The sequence below is a fragment of the Zosterops lateralis genome (genome assembly GCF_965231275.1).
Source record: "Zosterops lateralis genome assembly, chromosome: 2".
Taxonomy (NCBI): Eukaryota; Metazoa; Chordata; class Aves; order Passeriformes; family Zosteropidae; genus Zosterops; species Zosterops lateralis.
Genome location: NC_139763.1, coordinates 11,379,756 through 11,402,399, shown reverse-complemented (window position 1 = coordinate 11,402,399; position 22,644 = coordinate 11,379,756). Strand labels below are relative to the sequence as shown.

At 35.9% G+C, this 22,644-nt stretch overlaps 1 protein-coding gene across 10 annotated transcripts in view; it reads right to left on the bottom strand.

Moving 5' to 3' along the window:
- Positions 1-22,644, bottom strand: part of DMD (dystrophin) — a gene marked incomplete at its 5' end in the record, with an annotated part of 1,168,120 nt that overhangs the window by 150,658 nt on the left and 994,818 nt on the right. For all 10 annotated transcript variants that reach the window (XM_083855614.1, XM_083855615.1, XM_083855618.1 and 7 more), the window contains one exon: positions 10,011-10,157. In XM_083855614.1, coding sequence (XP_083711740.1) covers positions 10,011-10,157 — 147 coding nt within the window. The remainder of the gene's footprint in view (positions 1-10,010; positions 10,158-22,644) is intronic.

Below are 22,644 nucleotides of genomic sequence, written 5' to 3'. Positions count from 1 at the left end.
GTCCTTTGCTTTCAAACACAAAGCTAATACCTTCCAAAGGCTTCCCATTCCACACTGAGAAAAGAAAAAAAAATGTCCCTTATATCATGTCTTCCCCTTTAGGTACATTAATGACATTTTTGTTCTGATGTGACCATTGTAAGACTCAAAATGCCTTGGCCTTGGGGTGTTTTTTTTTTTTTTTTAATAATGCACCAAGCTCAACAAACCTTCGTAGAAAATAGAATACTCTTAATTATGAATAAATTAACTAAATTAGCAACATGAGATGGATATGAAATTAGAGGACTGTTAATTGAAACTGCAAACACAGCTGTATACAGCTTAGAGATGAATCACACCAGTAATGACACAGATGTTTTTGAAATGTGATTATGTTTAGCAGGGGCATACTATTGAAACTCCCTAGCCTATTCTTGTATTGTGTCATTGAAATGGTTTTTAAATCCATGAACACCAGGAATCAGAATCTCAGGGATGGCAAATTAGGCTCCCTGGATATGTGAATTAGTGTTGTCTGAATGTCAGCAATTTAATTCTCCAGCTTTCAAAGAATGTAGAAATGGAGCCAAAAACAAACAGCTGTTAGTCATATTCTCATTCAGAAAAAAAAAAAATTAAAAATCTCTGGCAAGTTAGAGCCTATCTGAATATGAGCAAGACAGTGAAATACAGTATCTCTAAGCTGTGTGAATATACTGATCATGTAATTAATATAGCACAAGAGCTCAAGAAATATACTTCGTGTACAACTGTGAATGCATCTTTTTGGGACTATCCCTCCAAAGTGCTAGAAGGATGAGGAACAAATGGTATCTCCTGTCTAAAGATTTGAGAATGGATTAGCTTCCTAAAGACAGCAAATCAGGCTTTTTATTCTTTTAACTTTTACGACTTTCCTAGGGTGTTCTTCAATGAATTGTACAATAAAGTTTTTTGGTGGTTTTTTTTTTTTTTTTTTTTTTTTTTTTTTTTTTTTTTTTCCGTGGCAGAAAAAGGCCCAAATGTTGCTCCTGGGTCAGCTGAGGATATCTGAGCTGAGCAGGCTCAGCAGGGATAGCAGTCAGCCCAGCTGGGAGGGATGGCAGAGCAGACAAAGGCACAGTCCATGGGGGCTGAAGTTCCAAGACACCAGTGTAAAGTCTGCAGTGGGAGTTCTCATGGCACAGTGTTAGCACTGAGCACCCACAACAGCATGAAAATGTTATGTTAGACAGTCTGTGATTTGTTTTCTGCAACAGAACCAGATTTTACAACATCATTCGTAACCATGCTTTCAATGAATACCCTGAATAATACAAGATCATAGTTTGTGTCCAGCACTGTAATGGTGCCCACATCAGAAAGACATTATTATCTGATTCAGGGGCCGTGGCCTGTATAAGGATAAATACTTATTAACACAAATTTACATGAAGTAGAGGTTGTTTTTCTAGCCTTCTTTTGAAAAGACAGACCCTTGAACTATGTAACTATCAGAACCACATTAAACTAAAATTAAAAGCTATCAGTAAAACTAAAACTTACACCAACTCAACACAATGTAATTATAATTCAGCTAAATTTTATAAATGTAGTTCTGATCCACACATGGATACTCACCTGAAAACATGTAAATTCATGCTCAAGATGGTCAAAATAATTTGAAAAAAAAATTATATAGAGTGTCATTGGCAAAGCTGAAACAATCAGCATGACCTGGCACTGTTAAACATCACAGGCTTATCCCATCAGCCATGGGAACTAGTGAGCACAGACTAACAATTTGGGGGCATAATCGTGAGACAGAAATGTGATGATCATAAAATTGGATTTGCCTCTGTCTTTCTGAAACTTTTTTTGATGGGAGCTGACCTCCTATTCACTGGTGTAGAAAAAAGGATTAGATCCTGACTTTTTAAAAGAGGAAGCTGTCTCGATTTCTGCAACAGACCATACCAGCCTGACAGTATTTCACAGGTCATTCACAGCTGAATAAAGTTATGGAGGCTTTATGAGAAAAATGTAACCCCTTTCTCATTAGAGGTAAACCTAGGCAGATTCAGGGATATATTGCAGGTAGCTATGACAACTGATGTGCAACCCAAATTCAGTTATCTTAGTTTTCTGGCTGGCAAAAGTACAGAAAAAATCAGCTCAGGATTTGAAATGTGATGTTTTGAGATAAGGAACTGTAATGCTTGGATATACAAAAAGCACAAAGCCATTTCATGGAAAACACAATCTTCTATTTCTTCTGAATACCCCAAAAATCACTACACAAAAACAGCACTCTATTATCAGCTATTTTTCAGTAAATTAATTAGGACAAAACTGATTGTTTTTACAGATGAAAGAGCAATAAATGAGGGTATTGAAAGGAAAGGACACAAAACACTTGAGGATGGTATGAGAAATCAGAGGAAGGAAAGTGAAAAGATCCAACAAAATGAATATGCTACTTACAGATGTAACCTTAGGATTTTTTTTTCTGGATTGATTAATGCTAATTAATTTTGGTTTAAAACAAACTGAACCACAGTAGAGAAACAACTTTGAACACCTGAGAAAATGGAAGAGAAAAACTAACTGAGTCTTCAACCTCCATACTTGAAGGTCCCCCCAAATTTTCATACCCTAAAGAATTTGTTTCCACCTACAGGAAATGGATGTTGATCTTTCCAGGTACAAAAGAAATAATAAAAAAAATGAATATTAATAAAACTGAAATTGTAAGCTCTGGTCAAGAATTGTAATTCATACTATGTTTGAATATTATTCTGTAACCAAGGGGTGTATTTCTAAAGTTTATTGCAGTATCAGTATTATAAGCTAACAACAAGCCCAAGAATTGAACAGCTTAGATGAACCACAGGATAAGCATCTTGAAATAACACCTTCTGCCTGTGTTGTGCTGGGTGAATCCAAATTAGGAAGGACTTCATAGCAGATTTTGCACACACCACATATAACAGGATTTGAGCCATTTTAATTATAAAGTGCCCTCCTCTACAGCAAACATACCATTACATCACTTCCATACTGCTCATAATTTTCTATACAGGGGTACAACATTCAGCTTTATTCAAACTATGTTGAAAACTACAGTGGCAACTTTAGAGAGCATCTTGTGAAAATATTTTTTAAATGACACACATAATCTTCCATAAAAGCTGGTTTCAAATCTGTGTCACAACTTAATGCCACTGACATTTTTAGTATTTTAAACACTATTATTAACAGCACTTCTAAAATAGCAAAAAAAATCCTACTTAGTCTCACTGAAGCAAAAAGATATAAAAAATATAGCACAAAATACTACCTAGCTTAAAGACTGCAAAAGCTTTCTGTAACCTGAAAGTGGATAGCCTGACATAAAACTATCTGCAGTGATATAATTGATATGTCAGAAAGACACAAAATGACTCAACAAAGAAATAAAAAAGGCTAACATTAACCTTCTGCACTGGAAATGTGTGTATTATTTCTTTTCCTTGGGCTTTTAATCACTTCAAATGAAGTTTCTTGTAAAAAAAAAATCACATCATTTCAGAAGAAGGGATTAGTGAAAATGGGGAGAAAAAGAAATATGTTTTGCCAGTTTTACATTCTCCCTCTAAAAACCTTTAACAATACTTTGGCACTGGTACTTGGAATCTAAGGGGCTTTATATTGCTTTCAATCCAAGGGTATTCATTAAGGTTTCATTGAGTTACAAGCCTCTGGAAATCACATTAGAGAGCCTTTACTGGGCAGCTCTTAAATTCAGTGAATGCTCTATCTGCGACAAACGTGTTCCACATTCAAAGCAAACTTTGTCCATGTGCTCCAACTCTACTTCAAGCCAGGGGGGCATTGATGGGCAGAGGATCTGTGTCAGCAGCATGCATCCCCTGCAGGGGATGGGGCAGAAACACAAATTACAGAGATCCATGACCCTTCTGGTGCCCCCAGCCAGCTGACACAGCAGCCCTCACCCACCCTACACACTCCTGTCCTCTCCTATTGCTGCAGCAAAATCTAACCTGCAAATGATGAGCACTGACAGTGGATAACGTTTTGGGAAGGAAAATGGCCTGTGGAGTGGAAGCTAAGACTGGGCATTGACTTATAATTGCAAGGTTCATTTTTGTTTTTCCTTGTTTGCTTTCACCAGTCTGACTGCTGCTAACCTTGTGCACTTCCCAGCTATTACCCTTCACACATTCTTACCTTAAACAACCCTAATTTTTTATAATGAGCAGCCTAAACATAGCTGATTGGAACCAGGTCACACACCTAAAAAGGTGTTGAAAGAAAATCAAGCCATATTCTTTCAATTTATACTAATTTCTTTCAATTTATACATATTCTTTCAATTTATAAATCCAATTTATAGAAAAAACCCAAAGCTATCTGTATAATTTTGGAATCCAAGGTAAAATCTTCTAACTCCTGTAGTCTACATCTCTGTATAGGACTGAAGCTCAGAGCTTTAATTCTTCAAATATAACTTCCACACTCCCTGTCAAAGGGAATTCTACAGAAATTATTTCAAATAATGGTTTTGAGATGATCAGGTATTACATATCAGGAACACTAAGGAATACAGTTTCAGTGGTGGTTGGTAAATAAGTTAAAGAGCTACAAACTGGATGATTTAACTAAAACTACTTGACTAAAAGCCAACAGACCTATTGGATTTTTGGTTTCCAGTGAATATATTCTCATCAGTACCATAACCTCTGTTTTCCTCTGTATCCTAAATATAGTCTGCTATGAGTCAGATGGATGTGTGCTGCCAAACATAATCTATAACTGCTGACAGGTGGAAGTAAATTGTTCAAGTCTTCCTTTATAAGGAAATGAGACTTACATATATCAACTAATATGCCCATTCTTTTCCTATCATTTATCCATCAAATAGATAAATGGGAGATCTTACAGAATATATTGTATATGCAAAGGTTGTACAAGAGTGTGCTAAATTCAAGATGCATGTGTAACATATTTTCTTAGTTTTGATAACTTTTAGGTGCTTGTCTTTTCACATATAAACAGTATAACTCAGCTTTTATGACCCACACACTTATAACTCACACACATTTATGAGAAACAAAAAAATACATTGAAAGAAATCCACAGATGCATATTGTAGTGAGAATATGAAGTAGGGTAGATTGCGAGTCTTCTGCATGGTTCTTCAAAACATCTTCATAGAAGTCAAAATTTCAGAATAAAGGAAGTCAAAAGAGGATAATGAATGCACTCCTTTACAAAAAATGATTAAAGTATTTGCAGATGCCAGCAAGGTGAAATTCATCACACACATCATAAATTTAGTAAGGTTTTATTAGTTTTCCTGCTGTCATGTCTGTGGATGATAAGTATTCCTGTTTATAGTTACACACTTTCTTTCACTGACTTCCCTAAAGATGCCACAATGAAGGTGTCCTCCTAATTTAGGAAGGAATATTTCCAATTTTTGACATGGACTTCATTAGTAGAATTGAATTCCAACCCTGACAGCTGGCCTTCCTCCACTAACTTACAGAAATAAATAAATTGGATTTCTAAAAAAACAAATCACTGCAAAATTAATTCTATATGCATAATTTTGCAGACAAACATTGAGAAAATCTGAGACTCAGTCTAACAGAAACGAAGAAAAATGCTTGGGTCTATGACTTCTGCAGCCAACTGGCATAGCCAATTAAACAAATAAGAGACCATTAAAGAGCTCTAACAATTGTGGTTTTGGCAGAAGTTCCTGTTCTCATGGAAAATACAAACCAACATTTTAACTAAGTAGTCTGATGGGAAAACTCAACTTCCAAAAAGGATCAAAATCCCCCTCTGCTGGGAAGATAAAGTCTGCAACTACAAAATAATTTCAAATTTCAAGGTTGAAAAGCACAGTGATTTTAGTAGTGACTTAACTATAATCTAACTGAGCTTGAATTTTGGCTCCATATATTTAGAAAAGTTGTCCCCCATTTTTTTTTCAGCTGCTAACAGATGACATGAGTGAAAATATAGTTAAAAAAGGAGGAGAAATCAAAAAATAGAAACAAATTAGTTATTAAAATTAATGAAATATCACAATAGAAAGAGAAACTACTAATGTAACAGAAAAGTAATAAGATATAAAATATAAATATAAAAATATAAAACTCAAACTGCCTTTTATGTTGCCCATTCATTTAGGTATGATATTCTTTGTCTCATACAGAGGAAGAAACATCTTTCTTGCAAATGTTGCAGCATCTGTCAATCTATCAACTTAAACCTCAGTCTGTTTAATAATGAACAACTCTGTTTAATAATGAACAACTCTTGTAATTTAAGATATAGAACAATTTAAGACAAATATTCTGTTTAAGTATATGACTAGAGCTTTTGTGTATGAAGATCTTATGCACTACCAATTGAATAACTGAAGTGTAAAGCAAGAGAGGTTTTTCTTTTTCTTTGAGAGAAATGATATGAGAGAATCTGAGAGAAATTATATGAGAGCCTTCATCATTTTCAAATTTTAATTCCATGGTTTAGACATGAAGTTTACTTCCCAAAACCATTACTTCATACAATTTTAAAAATTAACTTGGTTCAGTTCAACTGCAAGAGACCTGAAGAAGACATTTCTTTTACATAGGCATTTTTGTTGTTATTTCATATTTTTGTAGGACATTTTTCTTGGAGGAGGCATGAAAGACAGAAGGTGAAGTAAAATTAAAAAAAGCCCAAACCTAAAGCCTGCTACAATAGGTCACTGCTGATTTCAGCTTATATTTTGCTGCAACTTCCTTGCCTTGGTGTCCAACCCCTATAAAAAGCAAGGTGTGAGCTGAGGACTGCTGCCCAGAATGCCTGTGACTCAGCTCTTCAGAGAGTCACTGGCCAGCAAGACTTTGATACATAGTGACAATTTTACATTGATTTCAAGGAAGAAAGGATTTCCTTTTTGGCTTTTTTATTCTTGATATTAGTACCTCTGGAAATACAGATGGTAAGATTCATTCATATTTCTCAGCACTAATTAAAAGAATCAGCTAATATTTGTGAAGCACACAGAAGAAGCTGGTTTTTGAAATAATTAATTGAAGCAATACTTATTACAGTAGTGTGCATTCTGCAGTTCGGTAAAGAGCTTGTCCTCAGCAGAATACAAATAAAATGATGATATGACTTTAGATAACTGCCTGCAGGAGTACTAAAAGCCTGCTGGCTCTTCTCAGCTTCTGCAAGCAGAGAGCGCTCTGCAAGGGAACAGAATGATAGTTGTGGCTGGACCTTCTAACAAATGGCACCATGTTTTTCACCACAACAATCTTCAAATCTCCACATCCCGCAGAATCTTTGCTACTGGTGCAAGATGAGGAGTTAGGAATGATACTGAAATTAGGGCTTGTGCTTCTTGGTAATCATTATATATATGTATATAAATCATAGAATTATAGAAAAGTTAAGATTGGAAAAGTCCTTGGGCTGATTTAGCTCTAGGTTTTTGATGTGCTCAAAGACAACCACTCACAAGATACTAACTTTCAAAAGTAAAAGCATTCTAGTATAAATACCATAGCTAAATATCTTAATAGATACATTTTTGCATGAAATACAGTTCTTAATGTGTTTTTCAGCTTATTAAAGGTACTATTCTAAATAAAAGCAAATTAAGTTTGATTGAAACCAAAAAATCTTTCTTGATAACTGAAGGCTATGTTCTCTGTGGGACACTTGTAAATTCTTTTACAAGTCAGGAGCTTTCCCCTTTGACCAGCATTATACCAACCAGATCTCTGACTAAGTCAAATGGATATAATTCCCACCTATCTTAGAGGGTTCCTGGCTCTCTAAATGTCAATTGGAAGTAAGCAAGGGTTGGCAAGACACATTTTACCCCAGGATGAGCTCATTACATACACTGCTTGAAGCACACATGAGAGCTCCTTGTGAAATTCATAAGAAGTAGCTCCTTGGAAAGATTTCATCTCCTTTCATGTCTAAGAAAAATAAAAAAATAAACAGCATATTTTTCCCAAGACTACTCTATTAAAGACACGAAGCTACTCAAACTCCACAGTTTTCAGTGACTGAGCTGAGTGCATCTCCTTTCATTAATGAAATGCACTCCACACAACACTTCAAAACCAGGGCTGGTTGAGTCTGTGAGTGGTTGAGTGCTTTCTGTACATTTTTGTACCAGTAATACTCCAGAGTATATCCACTAAAATTGAATACAAACCAGGTAAATAAATGGCAAGCATGCCTTACTGCAAAAATACAAATGAAGTTCTGGGAAGATTCTGGAGGAATATTTGATTCTATTCACTAATAGCACTAATCTCACTGTAGAACCACTGTACAATACTGCAATTGACTGACTACAGTTGGCCTTACGATTATAAAATGAATATAATATTAAATCTCTGTAAGATTTGGCCTAAGATGATACATTTCCTCCTCTGCTCTTACATAAGTTCTCAGTGTTAATAAAGAAACAAGTGAGACATGATTACCTCCTTTACAAAATGCTCTTCAACTTTCTCATAACACTAGAATTCACTGGTGTTTCAGATGTGATAAATTTTATGTCTTTATGCACTTATCCCACACATAACCAAGGATGGGTATCTTTCTGGCAAGCAATAGCACAGAACTCTCTGTTTTATGATTTTCCTGCAGTAATATTTTCTAGGAAATGGGGTACATAGATAAAAAATATTTTCCCCATTAAGAATATGGCAAGGAAGAGAAAGAGAGGTCTAACCTTTGAGGAGGGAGAAAAACAGAAGTAAACTAAGAAAAGAAACAAGGGGAGTACAGAAAAAAAAAAAAGCCAAAAAGAAATAAGGGAAGCAAGATGGAGAAAGACAAAGACCAGGAACATAGAAAGAACTGCTTTTTGAAAAGTTGAATTAAGAGACGCCTGAGAAAAACACAACCAGTGTAAAAGAAAAAGAAAGACACACAAAAATAAACTGAAATATATAGAAAAATATGATGAAAAGACTAAAGTCAATATTTTAGGTGGCATTAGCATAACAAAGGGAATTAACAAATAAATTAAAAAATCTCAAAACCAATAGAATGAAAAAGAAACATACTGGAAACAAACTGTAAAACCAGAAATAAACAACAGGAACATACCTTCAAAGGAGAACGGTTTTGCATGAAACAAAAGCAATTTTCATTTTTGCTTTTCCTATTACATGGCCAAAATTTCAGTTTTCTACAAAGGGTATCACATCTAACTGGAGTGCTGGTCTTCTTCTAAGATGGAAAAATACTCTAAAAAGTGCCAATGGGTGTGAGTGTCCAGAGGATCTCGTATGTAGAACAGTTGGTCTAAATGTATATTCGTTCCAACTGATCTATTCTATTTCAGTCTATGTTATTTTATTCTCTTCTAACAAAAATTAGCTCTGCCTCTCAACACATTTCAGACTCTGCTCTCTTTTAAGTAGAAAAAATGTATTATAGGAACAGATGTGTCTTTCCTCTTTTTAAGGGTCACAACTTGGCCTTTAGTATATCATAATCTTTCAAAGTTACTTATGTCTTTTCCCCTCAGGATGTGTTTAAAAATTTACTGGAGTGCTTTCACCTTACTCTCTGTATCTTTCAGATGACATTTAAGTAAATATGAAAAAAGACAGTAAACCATAATATTTCAATTAACTATCTGTTCTATCAGCAATAACAACTCTCCCTGACATACTTTCTCTAAGTATCTTCAGAGAAGATGAAACATTTGTTTTCCAAATATCTCGATTTGATAAATCAAAGCAATAATTTACGTTGAAAAGCGAATTATTCACAATGTTTCCTGAGCTCCATGGAAGAGAACATATTATCATTGAAATGTGTGCAAAACATGTGGCTTGCCCTTTTTGATGCATTTATGAATGGTAAAAACAAAAAATTTTCTCAAGCTTTCTCATCTTTCATTCCTTAGTATGCCTTTGTGCTATCCCACAGGGAACAAAGCACAGAGAAATAGAAATATTTACTTAAATGCAGCATAAAGAAAAAAGTCCCGTGAAACATACCTGTAGCACCTTCCACCTTGTGTTTAGGTCTTCCACACAGCTGAGATTGTACTGGGAGAGTTGAATATCAGAGGGAGTGAAGCGGTGAGCGAGATCATTGACCTGATGCACCTTTTCTTTAAGGGGAACAAGTTCTGCTCGATAAACCTGTGTGAATCAAATAAAAATGTAAATAAATATGAGCACTAGCTTAAAAAATTATTGGCTCTGGTACTAGCTGATTAGTAACATAAAGATATTACATGCCAAGCTGAAAGGAAAGAGTAGCCAGTCACGATTCAGTTACCAGTCTGTTTATTTAACTTCACATAGACTTTAGGTTTCAAGACCAGCATTTCAAAAGGTGCTGTGAATTCGGAACCTTCATAGTCACTTTTGGCCAGTTTAGCCAAATTTCTAACCAGCACACCCACTGGGAAGTGCACTGCAGAGCACACTTGTCTCCTGCTTCATCCTTGTGTGTAACATGTTCAGTCAGGATGGATGGGAGTGATGAGTACAGTTTAATACAGGAAAATAAAGGAAGACAGCTGTTCCCAAATACAACAAATGGAAAAATGAAGAAACTTTTATAGACCCCAAAAAGGCCATGATTTTACCATGGGTATTGTGTGTGTTACAAATAAAAAGGTTAATAATGGGAAATAAAAAAAAAAAGGAGAGAGAGAGAGAAAAAGAAAGATAAAAAACTTGCTATACATCCCAAACTAGCTTACATAACTCCTATTTAAAAGAAAAATCAAAATAATGTTTCTTTTAAGATAACATTTAAAACTATCCATAAAAGCAGTTTAGCTAATAATTTCAGTAATGTATGTGAAAAACTAGAATCTGCTAGTTACAAACTTCTTTTTAAAATCAGCAACCTGATGATGTCTCCATGATGTGTCTGGGTACAATCAGATAAATTCAGGACCCTGTGGCTTTATCAAACTGAGGAATTTCTATGTAGATCTTCCACTGCTCCATATCTATCTTTTCTAAGGAGACATTTATGAATTTTTAATGTGATAAAATATGTCAAAATGTAACAATGAGTCATTTCTAGGGGACAAATTCTGTCATTCTCAGGATCATGTTTTATTGCCATATGATGTCTGCACACAAAGGCAGAATAATTTACTTGCTATATTAGTCTGCTCTTTAGCTCCTTTCTCTTAGCATTTTTAATATAAACTACATGTGGTCTGCATCTCATTTTAGGTCATCAAATAACCTGAAATTATTGCCTAGTAATCTTTTCATCAACATATGATGCAAAATAAGGTAAAGGAAGCTCATCCAGTATCTCAGTATCTCAGAACCTTAAGAGTAAATAATATGAAGACATTCATAAACATTAGAATGCCATGAAGAACACTAAAGGTAAACATCATTGAAAAATTGTTCCTCAAATGTCTTTTAAAACCAGACTTGACTTCCATCAATTATGTTAAATTACCCTGCAACATAAGGAGATTGACTTCAGTGGTACTTGTACAGTGAATGACTCTAATGATCAATCTTTAAAATGCACCATCAGAAGGGATGTGAATTTTGTAAAGGAAGTGCAGAGAACTATGCAAATGCTACGGTGTGAGAGAAGATGCATACATTAAGTTCATGACATAAAGGTGACTTCCCCATTTCACCAACTTTATGCCACTGGAGAAGAACTGACACTCCTGGGGAGAACTGATTTACAGCATAGTGCTGAGCAAGGTCTGAAATACAAAGAACAGGAAGACAGCTCACATTTGGTTTTACCCTAGAGAGTTATATATGTGCTTACCCTGAACTTTTTAGTTAGCAATTGAGTTCAGAGAACAAACAACATGCTGTAAAAGTAGACATTTGTTGTTGTAAAGTAAAGGCCTCAAAGGCTGAAGAAATATATACACCAACCACTATCTGAGCACTTCACTTACGAACGGTTGTTTTACTGCTTTTTTTTTTTTCCTGTGATATGCTGTTTTTGTGGCCCAAGGGGCCTGATCATGACTCTGTGGCTTACATTTGGGATGAACAACTCAGTTCCTCCCATGTTGCTTCGTTTCCAAGATGAGAGAATACCCCTGATCTAGTGTCACCAATAACAACTTTGCATAAAATATAGATATGTATGTGTCTATATTTAGATATCCTATAACAGAAAATATATAATAAAGTTAATATATAATAAAAAATAAATACACACAATAAATATATATATAAAATAAAAAAAAAACCTGATAGAATAAATGCCAATCAATAGATGCAAAGATCAGTTCCTACACTACAATGCACTTTAATGCAGCTCCTATAATAAAGTTAATTTTCTATTATTTGTATGGGATTAGGATTAGGTTTCTGATTGAAAAACATCACTGCTTAAGGAAAGCACACAGGCCTTGTCAGGCACTTGTTTCAAAACATATGTTAAGGTATCTGGCTTATTTCAGACCAATTATTTGCATCTGCATTGCAGACTTGAAAGTACTGGTCTCACTTGAATACCAACATTAATTATTAAGTAAATCACACAGCCATTATACCTAAATTAAAGTGAAATAGAAGATCTCTCATAACTAGTCAGCATGTTTTTTGACTGTAAGTTATTTTACAGACCTGAAAGGGTACAGCACAGAAGCAACCCACACCAAAAGAAAAAAAAATAGACATGGAAGTAAAGAAGAAAACTCATCTTCTGCCTTCTCTTCAATCAATGTCCCAATTAATTTTTTGTGCTGCAAGGATAATGATTTTTGCAGTGTGATAATAATATTCCAATGCACAAAATACCACAGATTTTGCTTTTAAATTCAATATTCTGTGTTCTATTATTGCTAAGCCTGAATTTTTGCAAGTGTTTTTATTAGCTGGCCAAACCCAAACATGATAAACAGCAGGAACAAAAAGAGGAATGCTAGTCAGTGAACAGCTATCTAATTAATGCCAGTAAATTTACAATTAGAAAACTGTAGACAGAAAAAAGAAAAATAACTACAGAAAGATTTGGAATATAAATTTGTGTTATTAGAGAAGTCAGCAACTGTAAGAGTTCTTTAAGCAAGAGTTTATCATAGACAACCAGTCAATTAGTCAGCATACATTTTCTAGAGCTAAGCATCTATAGAAGCAGAAATTTAGAATTTTTACTGGAAATATGTTGCAGAAATATTTATATTTCTAATAATCATTTTGTATAATGCAAGACTGGTTGATCTTTTCTTTTATTTCCCTTCTGTATAGAGCACTAAACATATAACAGGTTTATTTTGAAAAAAAATAAAGAATTATATGGCTGGTAATTTAAAAACAAACATACATGGTGAGTAGTAGTGTATTACTATCACAAGGATATGTACCCATTAAATTGCTCAGAGTGCAAATGAGTTCACAGTATGAACAGCAATAGGACAACTGGCCCCAAATTATCTTCATTATAACTGTCCTTATGCAAGACAGAATTTCAATGGTTTGTGATACTGTTGGTGGTAGATTGGATTTTAAATGATCCGTACAGTCTTATTAGAAAATATTTCAAAATGCCTTGTAAAACGAGCAAGGACTCCAGAAAACACATACCACAGACATCCTAACCAGACAAATACTAACAGTCTAGAGAACACACAGTGCCCGTAATCAGCCAGATGAAAAGCTCATCTTGCCCAGTCCCTTGTCTGATAGTAGCCAATGTAAGGAAGAAAATAAGGGAAAGCATCAGTTTCCTAGTCCCTTGTACTCTGCCAGCTCAGCAATTTGAGTCTCAGATTATGGAGCCAGAAGCTGTATTTTTATGTCAAATAGATCTTGATGGAATCCTTTCCAAGGAATTACATACTTGATTTTTGGACTAACATAGGCTTTTATGATCCAAAATATCCTATGGTAAGTTTAACATTTAGGTTAGAGTTTTTGGGTTTTTAAACCGATTTCTGGAGACCCACTTGTGACCTTCCCTAATTCTTAGCTCACATGAGACAGAGATCAACCATTGCTAGTGGATTTTGTGCTGTCAGGATGTACAAGATCTATATTGTGTTTTTTCGTTCTTTATGCTTATGATGCAAAGATTGTGATATATTTGATTAAATGTGGGTATCTATAGGGTATGTACATCTGAGCGAGTTACCTTTATATGTACACGGTTTCTTTATATTTCATATTTATATAAATATAAAATTTCACATTTATATTTATATTTTCATTTATATAATCAAACCCAGGAGTTGAACATAATGTAAGCTTTTACTATAGGATGGCAAGAATCACATTCTGAATTGCAACAACAGAAATTAGCAGATTTTAATTGACTATACAGGGAGCCTAGACAAGTAACTCACATACAGACAGCTATCTGACACCTGAAAAATAAGACAAACCAACACCATTTATTTTGCCCTTGGATACCTTTTACCTAATCTGTTATAATTGTTTTTAGATTGGGGATCCCAAACACTTCCTACTATATACATGTTATAGATACAATGGGGATTTACACAGTGGCACATTATATTTTATACTTTTTCATTAATTTTCAGTAATTCCAACTCATTCAGTAATTCAATTTCATTTGGATTTCTGAACAGTCCTGAGTATTGATGTGACGTTTTCAGAGACTTCTGTTATGATTCCAAGACCTCCTTGATGGGTGCTAAAGGAATGTTTGCAAGGCCTAAAGAGATCATTACTGTACATAGAAAGTTAGGATGGCTTTTTCTACATTTTGCTTGAGATTTATCAGCATTTGATTTCATCTGCCATCACTTTGCTGGCAGCCAGTACTATGAAGGCTTTCCATAGCTGTTTGCAATCTGTCCTCACCCTAAGTACTTTGAATAGATTTGTATCGTCAAGATGTGCCACTGCATTAATAATGTTCCTTTCCAGTTCATTTATATACACTCTGGACAGACTAGACCTTCTGGAGCACATCATCTTCCTGTTTGGGAAAACTGACATGTGCTGTCTGTTTTCTGCCTTTTACAGGAAATTACCAGGTAATTGGTTATTTATCCACCAATACTGTCGTCTCACTGGAACTTAGTTTCTTTGCTGGAAGACATCCTTAAAATCCCTGGGAATGGCAAATGCCTATAGGCTTTTAAATATTATACTCATGTTTCCTTAGAGGCACAGTTGGAGATGTAAGGCACACCTACTTTTACAAAACTGTTATCTCTTCTACAGAATATCCTTTCCCAGATTTCCTCGTCTCTAGGTCCACAGGCCTGACTACATGCACTATTTGAAAATTATCACCATGCGTGTCCCTCATCACTCCTCATTAAACCCCCCTAATTTTAAATAAGAAAATGCTGTTAATAGATACAGCTATTTTACACTTCCATTAGGACACTTAACCAAACAGCCATCTGGTTCTGGTGATTTAATGATCTTAATCAAGACAATTTGTTCTTTGTACTTTGGCGTGAAATAGGTTTCTTTATTATTTTCTTTAGCCATCCCATCTTTCCAGGTCGTTCTGAATCCATCTGGTTGGTGTGGATTGGTTCTCAGGATGCAGTACCTCTGTGCTGCCTTCACACACTTTGTCCTTTTGGTTCCTTTTCGGCAGGCTTCCTCATTTGTGTGCAGCTTTCCTTCTGAAAACTGAACTCTGCTGTAGTGGATTTTTTTTGTTATTTCTGTCTGTGCAGAGATGCTGACCTTTAGTTCATAATGATCCCTATTATGACAGCAATGTTTTGAACTTGTAGTGCTCAGTACTAAGCCAAATCTTTTCCCTACTGGTTATTCTCTTGGAGTTTCGTATGTATTTTCTATTTGGTGCTGGAACTTCAATTCCAAAAGGATTTTAGGAAATCCTAGTGTCTGTAATTACAGATCAGTTTCTAACATATTTTAGAAGATGCAGGATAATCCTCCTAAAATTATTTGCAAATTGTTTTCTGCATATTTTCTATTAAATTTGTTTGTGCTTTGGGTATCCTATTCCAAGGTAGTAAAATCACCAGATAGTCCTCACCTCTCTGCAGAATAACACTCTATTAATGAAGATTTGAAGCTTAGGTTTTTTTAAATGCCTTTTCTTTCACATTTCACATACTATGTGGGTGGTTTTATCTTATCTTTTATTTAAGCAACCCTAACACAGACTGATTTTGCTTTGGAAGATTGCCCAAGGTTCAGAAGAGAGAAAAAAACCCTAGGTCTTTTTATTTAAAGATTCACCAAAGGGGGAAGGGTTTTGTCAATGCCAGGAAAAGGTTTGCTTTTTATTTTAGGATTCAAAAATTGGTTCCATAAAAACTGAAAGAAAATTCACTGATCATTCAACTAGGAGAGTAAAATAAAAAGAAAACAAGCTTAATTCAATATCAGTACAATGTATTTTACTTATTCTACATACTTGTATTTATACATAATATATATTTATATATACTTATATAAAAGCATACATATGAAAATATATAGTATATATTTTATATATATATATATATATATATAATCATCAATATTATATGCTTTTCTAGCTTCATGGAGTTTTTGTTGCCAAATTCATGATAAAGTTCAGGAAGGAACACTGACTCTACAATGCACATTTTCAGTTTCTTAAACCCTTCTCCCTCAACCACATGTACAAGCGCTGGCTGACAAGTCAAACAGAGAGTTCAGGAATCCAACCGAAGTTGAATCAAGTGCCTGTAACTTCTATCTCACTGTTGTTGATGGAATAAGGTGACTAAAGTCCATTAAGCCATTTGGAAAATACAGCCTGAAGAGGAAGCATATACCCAGAACATTAAGTATTGCTTGTGTACAGTGAAAAACTAAAATGAGAACTGTTTTTGATTTATTGTCTGCTATTAAAAAATGCCAATGGATCATTAAAAATGCCTTTTTACATTTACTGTCCTTATTCCTACCAATCCAAGCACCTACCATGAATGTTTAAATGTAGTCCACAACATTGCCTTGTCAGAACAAGGGGCATTTATGAAGATGTATTAAGAGTATGAAATCATTGCTGCTTAGCGTTCGCCACACTGACAAAGGAAAATAACAGCATGCACACACAAAGTCATATATCCTTATGCACACCTCAGTAGCACTGAGATTGAGTTTAGCTATATTTGTATTGAAAGTTATATTCAATAAACAGACAATAGCTAATAATTATTTATTTGCAATTGGTGTGCAAGTGTTCAATAAGAAACTTAAAACAAGCTATTAAGCTTTTCCATTATGATTTAAAATAATCAGTATTCCTATTGGCTCCTATTTTCCTGCAACATTTTTGGTGCGAAAAATAGCTTGGGAGCAGATCCATTTTGTATATTATTCAGTCTTTCGTGTTCCTTAACAACACTTGGACTTATAAACAGGTTTAAAAAAATCTACGTGAGACCACATACAAACAATTATTCCACCACTATTGTGTGATATTTTTTCCCAGCTGTATTGTCCTGAGTCACCCTGAACACACTGGTAAAAATCAAGACTCATTATTGTTTCCAATCCTCATGGGTGGAGGGACCATGAATCTCACAGTGCACATACTGCAGCACCCTTCTCTTGTTGCAAACAGGAGTTAAAAGAGACTTTAAAGTTCATTTCACCAATGCATCAAATGATTTAAATGTTCAGTGCCAGCTTCTGGAAATGAGTCTCTATCTATTTCATTATGGATGGAACTGGCACGATGCCTGTATAAGATGTTAAAGGCAATTTGGCATAATCTCTAGATTTTTATTTCTCAAATTTTATGGACTGGCAATTATAGCAACACCAGCCTTTGATTTGAACACTATGTTTATGCTTAGAGCACAACATTGGAAATTAAAATTGATCCTGAAGTTAGTTTCCCCCAGAGACAGTAAATGCGAGACCTCAGTAGATAGTATCCTCTTTCACAAATGTTCATTTTTACAAGTTTAAACATGAGGAATTTAAAACATTTTTCTTAGCTTTTTATAAAGGAAGGAAAAAAAATTGAATAATTTGAAAATCATCTCTAGTTTTCTAGCAATGATATTTACTCTTTGGGCAGTTCATATCTTGTCTTTATACAGGACTAAACATTGTAGCAACTATATTTAGGAATTAAAAGTTTTGCACTTCTTAATAAGCTTTTCAAGACTGCACAAGCTTGGACATGTACAAAAACTGCAGGAAAGAACACAAATTTCTTGCTGTTACTTGTGTTTAAATGTATAATGGTTTCTAAATAATTTTGTATGTGTACTGAAAATCATTGCAAAATCATGCACTAAAATATGTTTTCATCCTCACAAAACTCCAAACTGTCATGACAGACTGGCTGAAGCTGGAAGGCAACTCCTGAGATTATCTAATCCAGCCCCTCTGCTCAGAGCAGAGTTGATGGCCCAGGACCATGTCCAGTCAGGTTTTAAATATCTCCAATGATCAAGACTTCACCACTTCTCTGGGCAACCTGTGCCAGTGTTTGAACAGCCACAGCTGCATCTTCTCATATTCAGGTGGAACTTGATGGGTTTTAATTTGTGCCCATTGTCTCTTCCTGTCAGTGGACAGTACTAAGGAGAGTCCAGTTTTCTCTTCATTCCCTCTCATCAGGTTACACACATTGATAAGATACTTATCAATGAACTGCCTTAAGTCTCAAGGCTGAGCTGTCCCAGTTGTTTCAGCCTCTCCTCACAGGAAAGATGCTTCAGTCCTGTGACCATATATGTGGCCCTGCACTGGAGCTGTTCCAGTGAGATCCGTTCCTCTCTCATACCCTGGAGCCCAAAACTGGACCCAGCCCCCCATGTGTGACCAAGGCTGAGCAGAGAGGAAGGACTGGCAATGTTCTGCCTCATGCACCCCTGAGTGCTGTTGGCCTTCTTTGCTTTGAGGGTGTGTGTAAGAGACTTAAAGATCACAATTTCTTCAAGTGGTGTTGAGATTACTGAAGGACTTTGCCACTGCAGCAAACCAAGCAAAGCAGCAACTGCTCATCTGTGACCACCACAGCCCATCCTGTCCCAAATATACTTTCTGGATTCCCAAAACTTGGCCTGTGAGTTAATACACCTGGCAGGAACTTGAGATAAGATAAATGTGGTACTATTGTCTGATCATCTCAGGTCTAAGGAAAGGTAAGTGAAGCTGGGGAGAAGGATGTTTCACTACAAGGAGTCTGTGGGAAGGCTGGCTCAGGCTGGGTCCAGTGTGGGGAGACCAAAGCCCACTGGTTCAAGACAGGAGGTCACTGTCTCAAATAAAGAGAAAGAACAAGCATGGCACAGCTTGTTAATTAGCACTGGAAGAGAGGGAATCATGTAACCAACAGAATGAGAGAATTGTGTACCAATGAGCACTGATTCCTTTTTTTTTGCTAAAATGTATAAATGGTGAGAAGTTTTGAGTGACCTTGGAATCCCCACCACTGAGAAGCCCAGGGTGAAGAGGATCAATGGGATACTGCTAGATCCATGGGTGATGACTATAATTCCTTCTGATTTCTTTCTCTCTCTCTCACTCTCTTTCTCCCCTCCCTCTTTCCCCCTCAATCCTTTTCTATTTCTTTCTATCTCTCTACCTCACATTTTTCTGTTAAATAAAATCCATACTATCGACTTCAGCATATGGTCTTGTTTGCACCTTAATTCAGGCAGAGGCATCTCCCTTGTACTTGTAATAACTGGATTTTAACAGTGTGTTTCCATCAGCTGTTTGTCTACCAGGACCCCAAGATTCTTCTCTTCAGAGTTGCTTTCTGTCCGTTTCTGTCTTGAGTGTTTACTGTTACTTGGGGTTCTTCCCCCCAGGACACAGGACTTGGCATTTCTCCTTGTTGAACTTCACGAGATCCCCCTCAGTGTAATTCTCCATGCTGTCAAGGTTCATATGAGTGACAGCAGAACCATCTGGTGTAATGGCTGTTCCTCCCACTTTTGTATCAAGTGGTAAATTACTGAAGGTGAGCTCTGTCCCAGGACCATTTAATTAATGCAGATGCTAAATGATATCAACTCAGGATCAGCCACTGTGATACCTCATATGCGACTTGCCTCCAATGCAACTTTGTCATTCTTCATGTGCCTGGAGATGATTTAAAAGATTAGCTGTTCCATCACATTCCCAGGGATTCGGGTGAGGCTGAATAATGTTTAAGTCCCTGTGTCCTTCCTCCTGTCCTACTTGAAGGTGAGAGTGACACTTGCTCTCTTCCAGGATGCAAGAATTTTTCCCAGTGATTATTGAGGACAATTGATAATGGCCTCTCAATAACATCTGCCAATTCATTCTGCACTTGTGACTGCATCCCATTAGGACTTGGGTATGACCACAATTATGAGCATGATCCATGTCTTTACATGTTCCATCATGGCTTTTTCTCACACTTAGTATGAAGCAGATTTCAAGAAAAGGCCAACTGTGCCTACAGAGAAAGTCTGTTTCCCTGGTCTGTGAGCAGCACTTACACAAGGCTGTGGCCTCATGCCAGCCTGACATTTTCATGAAGAATTCCCTCAAACAGAAGTCTCCTGCTAGCACTGGCTTATGTTAAACCTCAATTCTCACAACCAGTGAAAGAGACAGAAAAGAACATCTGGCACTGTGAAGAAAATATGAGATGACTTAGAAAGAAAATATGAGATCTTCTGCGTCAGATGAATTTCTGTTGTAGGAAGATTTTACACAAGCAGCAGCTGCAGCTAAATCAGAGCAGGATCCATGTGCCCAGTAAGGTGAGTGGTTGCCCTACACCTGGGCCACAGCAGGTTCCCAGCACTGAGGAGTCTCCCCCTCAGCTCACAGTGTCCAAGTGCAGAAATATTCTATTCATGGGCCAGAGTATTTCCTCTCATTTTATATTTAAAACCATACAAGGCTGAACTGTCCCAGGACAGTTTAGCAGTCTCCATCTTTTACATTCAAAATGAGTTAGTTTCTTCTTTGAGAGGTTGAGTGTACTGTGATTCAAATTTCATTGAAACCTGGGTTTGTCAGACACCAGCTCAATATGCTACACTTAGCTTGCTTTTAAACTCACCTTGTATTTTTATTTGATTGTAGTGCTCCTGGGGACAGGCGGTGTTGAGACAAAATGGATTTCAGCTGATTTAATTTTCCATCCTATATATTTTTATAAACTCAGAAATGGCCAAGTAAGAGTGCACTACAGTAGAATATAAATCCTCTTCTGGGACAAAAACAGTTAAAAAAAAATAAATAATCAGGGGAGAAAGAAAATCAAATTCCCTCTAAGTTCTCTCCCATTCCTGAATTCTGTATTTCTAAATCAGTAAAACATTACATTTTTCATAAGTTATTTTCTGCAATTTGGAAGACTAACTCAGTATTTCTTTAAAAATATGGTTATTAAAATTTAAATAGATGAAATGAAAAATGAACTAATACCAGCTACTAATTTTCTTCTTTTCGGAACTCTCAAGGGAAAAAGCTATAATTTGTAGCAATGTTATATCTAGCAGAAAATATTTATTTATTAGGTTGTCTAATTTAATGAACAGTAGCACACTAATAAATAGGTGCACTTATCCTGAAACACAGATGACTAGGTTACTATAAATTTTGATCTATTTATTTATTTATTTTAAATCAACAGCTGATATAGAGCTTTATGATTCCTGAACAAATGAAAGCTTTGCTGCTGCCTGGCCATTTATTCCGAAATTGTGTTCTCTGCCACAGAGGAGGAAAAGTAAATAAGCAAATTTAGATTGTAATTCACTCTACAAAAACAACTCTACCCATGTCATGGCAGAGCCCATGACTGCTGAAATGTTGTAAACAGCTGCACACCAATTTTTCTATATAATCAAAGTCAGTCACTCAGTTACTTTGCAACCAAGAAGAGATGAAATATCTAGGAACTGTAAGTAACTAGAAGGATTTCAGAGTGTGATATCAAAGTCTAACAATGACTACATCAAAGTCACAGGAAACAAAAAGGAAATTTTGCAAAGGAAAGTTTCCCTCCAGTATGGTTTCAGCCAGCATTATTAAAGCTAAAAGCGCTTGCAAAATATATATGCTTAGGTTGTACTCAAACTGTTTTTAAATCATTAACAACAGAGTATCTATTCCTATTAGTTAATTTGTAAGCAATGTATGTTAGATATACAAACAAAAAAGGTTGAATAATAACCCGTGTTCATATACCAAAGGCTCTTCCAAATTATAGCAGCTCCTTGCCCAATAGTTGCTACAAAGCAAATCTCAGTTGTGCTGTAAAGCATTTTAAAGGCAAATGCAGTATTTCACTGACTCTCCTGGTTTCGGCTGGGACAGAGTTGTTATTCTCACCGTAGTCGTGAGAGAGAGCAGGGAAAAGGGTTGGGCAGGGGCTGGGCTGGGGGTCACGCATGAGATGGAGCTGGTGGCCTCATGGGTGAGCCCAGGTTGTATTCCATGCCTCCTCCATCATTGCTGAGGGGTGGAGATAGGGATTCCCATCTCTGAGAAGAAACCTGGAGTGTTGGCGGGGTGGGGGAAAAAGGCTGCCAGGGAGGATCCGGGACCATTCTTGCCTTTTATCTTGATGGATACACAGTGCCTTGGCCATTGAATATCCTTTTTTGTATGTAAATCACACTCTCTTCAGTACAGTTTTGTTATTAATATTGTTGCTGTTCCTGTTAGTTATTATTTCATTGCTGCTTTTCAAGTATATTGTCCTTAATCCAGAATCTTTGTTTTTGTCTTCCTCTTA